At 39.7% G+C, this 7,141-nt stretch overlaps 1 protein-coding gene across 1 annotated transcript; it reads left to right on the top strand.

Moving 5' to 3' along the window:
* The first annotated feature begins 1,120 nt into the window (after window positions 1-1,120).
* On the top strand, window positions 1,121-5,402 carry LOC138341688 (uncharacterized). Its single transcript, XM_069293279.1, has 8 exons — window positions 1,121-1,236; window positions 1,697-1,902; window positions 2,119-2,256; window positions 2,735-2,828; window positions 3,034-3,368; window positions 3,684-3,973; window positions 4,961-5,185; window positions 5,277-5,402. The coding sequence occupies exons 1-8, from the start codon at window positions 1,121-1,123 to the stop codon at window positions 5,400-5,402; spliced, it is 1,530 nt and encodes a 509-aa protein (XP_069149380.1).
* The last annotated feature ends 1,739 nt before the right edge of the window (window positions 5,403-7,141 follow it).

Raw genomic sequence — 7,141 nt, 5'->3', positions numbered from 1 at the left:
ATATCCTAGACCAACACTTAATTTTATTATCATAAGCAGTTATTTAGCTATTTACCAAAGATATTCAATGTCAAACTAGGTAGCTTGGGTATAAATAAACATTAGTGAAATATATGTATGTATATACGTATGTATATATGCATGTATAAATAGTGTCATAAGATATAACTTTGATAGTTGAAAGTTAAAGAAATATTGAACAAAAAAGAGACACTATTAATTATCTACAATTAATTTTAAAAAATTCAATTTCTTGATTTGTATCTTCAATTTTTGGAAACTTATAAAGTTCTTGCCAAAAGGTATAGAATGTTACTTTGTTTGTGTGATTAACATTATTCTTTCTTTTGATGGACTAAAAATATGAATAATTCATTTTTAGAAAAATTAATTCTCAGTATTAATGTATGATAAATTGCATCTTTCAGTTATTAGAAAAAAAAAAGTTGCATGACATCCATCAGTGAGAAAGACCAATTACTTAGCAGTAGTGGTGATGATGGAAACTCTGAATGTTATTTTTATTAAAAACTTACCTCATAAAAAAGAGAAAATTGAGAAAAAATGTGAAGAAACTAGCCTCATTAATAGAATCAGCAGCTGTCTAACGCTCTTATTGTTCAAATCCTTTCTCGATTGTCCATATTAGATGCCTTTAGAACGACTATTCTCTCTAAACATTGGAAATATATTTGGTACTTATCTTAGTAGGTTATCTGATCAGGGCCAGACACCTCCAGTGTTTTCTGCACCAGCACCTCAGGTTCCGGGGGTACAAGATGTAGCTGTTGTGGCTCCCTGCATGGATGCCTCATTGGAATTAGGCACGTTTCCTCAGTTAACTACAGGGCCTATAATGACGAGTGATCAGCTTGAACTTTTCACTAAATTCTTGAAGTTGAAACCTCCAGTCTTCAAGGGTACTGAATCTGAGGATGCCTATGATTTTCTGGTTGATTGTCATGAGCTGCTACATAAGATGGACATAGTAGAATGGTTCGGGGTTGAATTTGTGACCTATCACTATCAGGGAAATGCCAAAATATGGTGGCGGTCGTATGTTTAGTGTCAACCAGCACAGGCACCACCTATGACTTGGGCATCATCCTCTTGCTTATTTATGGAAAACTATATACCCCGGACGTTGAGGGATTGGAGGAGAGATAAGGTCCTGCGTCTAGATCAACGCAGGATGTCTGTTACTGCTTATGAGGCCAAATTTCGTGCGCTATCCAGGTATGCCACTAAGCTATGCTTCAGTCCACAAGAGAGGATTCGCCGCTTTGTGAAAGGATTGAGGTCAGATTTGCAGATCCAAGCCTTACAGGTAGCTGCTGCAGCAAAATCCTTTCAAGAAGTGGTTGACTTTGTGATAGACGTGGAGGGGTGAAGCCATATAGCTTCACCATGGCGTCGACCTCTAAGAAGTTCCGCACGGGAGGTGAGTTTTGTGGTTCTTACTCCAGAGGACAGAGTTCAGGAAGTTAACCAGCTCGACTCATTAGTCTTCACTACAGGTTGTAGTTGGGGGTCCATCACAGACCAGTCAACATTTCTCTGAGTTTGGAGGTTATCCCAAGACATCGTCATCCTCACAGAGACCTATGCTACACTCCAGAGATTGTTATGGATGTTGAGAGACTGGACATATTAGGAGAAATTGTCCAAAACAGAGTTACAGACCCCTAATAACTAGAGGTAGAGGTGGTCATGGGAGAGGCCTCAATTCTGGAGGACATGTTGGTCAAGGTAATGGTGGTCACCAAATAAGCCGAGGTGGCAGGCAAGCTATAACTACTACAACACAACATGGTAGGGGAAACAGACAGACAGGTGATAGGGCCCATTGTTATGCTTTCCCCGGGAGATCTAAAGCAGAGACATCGGATGATGTTATCACAGGTAATCTTTTGGTTTGTGATTGCATGACTTCTGTATTATTTGATCTTGGATCCACATTTTCATATGTATCTTCGTCATTTTCTACTGGTCTTGATTTACATTGTGATTTGCTTGACATGCCTATTCGTGTCTCTACTCCTGTGGGTGAGTTTGTGATAGTTGAGAAGGTGTATAGGTCTTGTCTTTTGACTTTTGTGGGGAGCAATACTCATGTAGACTTGATTATTCTAGAGATGGATGATTTCTATGTAATTCTGGGTATGGCTTGGCTTTCTCCAAATTTTGCAATCTTAGATTGTAATGCTAAAACTGTTACATTGGCCAAGCCTGGGACAGATCTGCTAGTGTGGCAGGGTGAGTATACTTCCACCCTAGTTCGTATTATCTCCTTTCTTCGTGCCAGGAGAATGGTTAGTAAAGGTTGTTTAGCTTTCTTGGCACATCTCAGGAATGATACTTCCCAAGTACCTTCGATTGAGTCTGTTTTGATAGTCCGTGAGTTTCTGGATGTGTTTCCTGAAGACCTTTCTGGTATGCCACCAGATAGGGATATTGATTTTTGTATTGATCTGGAGCCGGGTACTCGCCCCATTTCCATACCCCCTTATAGAATGGCCCCAGCCGAGTTAAGGGAGTTAAAGGCCCAACATGAAGAGTTGTTAAGTAAAGGCTTTATTAGGCCAAGTTCATCCCTTGGGGTGCTCCAGTTTTATTTGTGAAGAAGAAGGATGGAAGTTTTTGGATTGCAGAGACTACAGGCAACTGAATAAGGTAACTATTAAGAACAAGTATCCTCTTCATCCCATTGATGATTTGTTCGATCATTTACAAGGTGCTTTTACCTTCTCAAAAATCGATATGAAATCTGATTATCACCAATTGAAAATACGGGCTGCTGATGTGCCAAAGACTGCTTTTCGAACAAGGTATGGGCATTATGAATTCTTAGTAATGTCTTTTGGATTTAGGAATGCCCCTACTGCTTTCATGAGCCTGATGAACGGGATTTTTAAGCCATATCAGGATCTCTTTGTTATTGTATTTATTGATGATATACTGATATACTAAAAGAGCAGGAAAGAACATGAGGAGCATTTGAAAATTGTATTGGAATTGTTGATGGGGAAAAAGGCTTTATGCCAAATTCTCCAAGTGTGAGTTTTGGCTAGATTCAGTGTCCTTCTTGGGGCACGTGGTTTCTAAGGATGGGGTGATGGTAGATCCTTCCAAGACTGAAGCGGTGAAGAGTTGGGTAAGACCTACTAATGTTACAGAGGTAAGGATCTTTGTTGGTTTAGCTAGCTACTACCGTCGATTTGTCAAGGGATTCTCTTCTGTTGCTTCCCAATTGACAAATTTGACTAAGCAGAATGCTCTATTTGTGTGGTCGGACGAATGTGAAGAAAGTTTCAAGAACCTCAAGGCCTTGTTGACTACTGCACCAATTCTTATCTTGCCACTGGAAGGTAAGAATTTCATTATTTACTATGATGCATCTTATTTTAGTTTGGGTGCAGTGCCAATGCAGGAGAAGAATGTAATTGCTTATGCTTCGAGGCAACTAAAGGTGCATGAACGCGACTATCCGACCCATTATTTTGAGTTGGCTGCAGTAGTGTTTGCATTAATGCAATGAAGACATTATCTATATGGGGTTAAGTGTGAAGTCTATACGAATCATCGTAGTTTACAGTATGTCTTTACTCAGAAAGATTTGAATTTGAGACAGGGGAGGTGGATGGAACTACTGAAGGACTATGATATTACTAATGTTGTGGCAGATGCTTTAAGTAGAAAGGCAGGGAGCATGGGAAGTCTAGCGCACTTGCAGGTTTCTAGATGTCCATTTGCTAGAGAGGTTCAGACTCTGGCTAATGACTTTATGAGGTTGGAAGTATTGGAGAAGGGAGGATTTTTGGCCTGTGTGGAGGCAAGATCTTCCTTTCTTGACAAGATTAAGGGAAAACAGTTTACTGATGAGAAACTGATCCGAATTAGAGATACGGTATTGCGAGGAGAGTCTAAAGAAGCAAACATTGATGAGGAAGGCGTTTTGAGAATTAAGGAAAGGGTATGTGTGCCCCGCGTCGATGATTTGATTCACACTATTCTTACAAGGGCTCATAGTTCAAGGTATTCTATACATCCTGGTGCAACCAAGATGTATCGTGACCTAAAGCAACATTTCTGGTGGAGTAGGATGAAGCGTGACATTGTTGATTTTGTTGCCCAATTCCCGAATTGTCAGCAGGTAAAGTATGAACATCAGAGGCCTGTAGGGACACTTCAGAGAATGTCCATTCCTAAATGGAAGTGGGAGAGAATTGCAATGAATTTTGTAGTTGGTCTTCCAAAGACCTTGGGTAAGTATGACTCCATTTGGGTAATTGTTGATAGGTTAACTAAGTCTGCTCACTTCATTCCGGTAAAGATGACTTACAATGCAGAGAAGTTAGCCAAACTCTATATCTCAGAAATCATTTGATTGCATGGAGTTCAACTTTCCATCATATAAGATACAGGTACGCAATTTACTTCTATGTTTTGGAGAACATTGCATGCTGAGTTAGGTACTAGGTTGGATCTTAGTACTGCATTTCACCCTCAAACCGACAGTAAGTCTGAGCGAACGATTCAGGTGTTGGAAGATATGCTTCGTACATGTGTGATAGAATTTGGTGGTCATTGGGATAACTTCTTACCCTTAGTAGAGTTCTCATACAATAATAGCTATCACTCAAGTATTGATATGACCTCATTTGAGGCTTTGTATGGGAGGAGATGTAGGTCTCCCATTGGTTGGTTTGATTCATTTGAGGTGAGACTATAGGGTACCAATCTTTTGAGGGAATCATTAGATAAAGTAAAATTCATTCAGGAAAAGCTTCTAGCAGCTCAGAACAGGTAGAAAGAATATGCAGATCGAAGGGTTAGGGACTTGGATTTTATGGAGGGTGAACAAGTCTTGCTGAAGGTTTCACCCATGAAGGGTGTTATGAGGTTTGGTAAGCGAGGTAAGCTTAGTCCGAGGTATATTGGTCCATTTGAAGTTCTGAAGCGCGTGGGGGAGGTAGCATATGAATTAGCCTTGCCTCCAGGACTGTCAAGAGTGCACTCGGTATTTCATGTGTCTATGCTGAAAAAATACCATGGAGATGGAAACTACATTATTCGCTGGGATTCAGTTCTTCTTAATGAGAATTTGTCTTATGAGGAGGAGACTGTTGCTATATTAGGTAGAGAGGTCCGCAAGTTGAGATCAAAGGAGATTGCATCTATCAACGTTCGGTGGAAGAATCGGCCAATTGAAGAGTCCACTTGGGAGAATGAGGCTGATATGCAAGAAAGATATCCACATCTTTTTACAAATTCAGGTACTCTTTCTCGCCCTTGCTTTTCTTCTTGTGATCGTTCATGGACGAACTATGGGTAAATCTGTATCTATTGTAACGACATGTTTATTCAGTTCGAGCAGTAAAACTATTTTTGATAAAACCTAACAGGATCGACAAATCACACGACGGACCGTCATGGTCACGATTGTCCGTGATGCACTCCGTCGTCCCACACTTGTGTAAATTCTTTTGTTGCTCTCCTCATTGCCCTTGACGATAGGTAGGATGAACCGTCATATGCACAACGGTCCGTCGAGAGTTTCCATTCCAAAACACTTCAACTCGAAAATCTGGGTACTTGGATCAACTCTCTGAACTTTGCGATGAAATTGTAGCACGGACCGTCGAAGATACGACGGACCGTCACAAAACTCTTTACTGAATTTGAGTCTTTGAACTTTGTGACGGACTTGCAGGACGGCCCGTCATAGATACGATGGACCGTCACGAGTTGCGTAACCCTGATTGGGTCGGATTTCAGCTTAAAGTTTTAAAGGGGTGTTTTGGACCATTCATGACAAACTTTATGAAATTAGTGGGGTAAGTTTAATAATTTATTTACTTGGGGGTTAAAGGAGATAACCTGGAAATAAATAATGGGTTACTTTTGTTATATTGAATTATATGATAACTAGGGTAAAATAAAAAGAATTTGGAGAGGAAAAATAAAAAGAACAGAGAAAAAAGAACAGAGAGAGGGAGAACGAGCGAGAAAAGGGAGAAGCGAAGAGGAAAGCAAAGGCATTGGGAAGTAGCTTGTATGATCACGATTCTTCGGTGGAGGTAGGTTATGGTTTGTTTCTATCTGATAAATAAACTCAAAGTAGCGATCGATATGTGTTGGGTAGTATTGTAAAAGTCTTATATATGCTTGATTGTGTGTTTGTATGTTGTGATTGTGGAAATCTTTAATCTTAGCCCTCTCCATTAAGATGATGCCTTGACATAAAGAAGTCTTGATGAACTAAAGTAATGAGATAAATGGATCAGGTGTCATGTTCCGACACGTAGCCTTAAGGGATCGAGTGTCACGTTTCGACACGTAGAATTAGGGCATCAGAGTGTCACGTTCTGACACGTAGAATTAAGGGATCGAAAGTAACGTTTCGACATGTAGCATTAAGGGATCGGGTGTCAAGTTCCGACACGTAGAATTAGGGGATCGGAGTGTCACGTTCCCACACGATAATGATAAAGGGAATGAATCTTCAAATAGGTTAATGTACTCAAATTCAAAGAACCTAATTCCCAAATGAGTATGTGTGGAGGCTTGAGTCCTCATAGGTGTGCTTGGTGTTGTTGTCAATGGTTCTTATACTTGTTGATTTTCACCTGTTAAGTACTATGGTTGATTTTATATTATTATTCAATATATATTTCTTTCTATTCTGAGTTGGTTGATGATACCTACTCAGTACTTGTTACTTGTACTGACCCCTACTTGTATTTTCTTTATTATTATTTTGTGGAGTGCAGCAAGTGCGCCATCGACTTCGACTCGCCCTCAACTCTACCCAGTATCCAGCATATCAGAATTCAGGGTGAGCTATTGTTCCTAGCTCGTGCTAGATTCTCTCCTTCGCATCTTAATGTCTTGAAGTTCTGACATGGACCATCCTTTTACTTATTTTATCTTGTTAATACTCTTAGATTTAGAAATTTGAGGATAGATGTTCTTGATATAATGACTTCCAGATTTTAGGAATAATAAGTATTGAGTTTTAGAAATTATTTAATTGATTTTCGTTAATGAGTTTTGAGTCTTCCGCATTGTATTTTATTCACTATGGTTGAAATATTGGTAAATGCTGGAGTTTAGATTTGTTGGTTCGCTCACATAGGAG

The sequence above is a fragment of the Solanum lycopersicum genome, chromosome 1 (assembly GCF_036512215.1).
Source record: "Solanum lycopersicum chromosome 1, SLM_r2.1".
Lineage (NCBI taxonomy): Eukaryota > Viridiplantae > Streptophyta > Magnoliopsida > Solanales > Solanaceae > Solanum > Solanum lycopersicum.
This window is presented reverse-complemented; position numbering and strand designations above follow the sequence as displayed.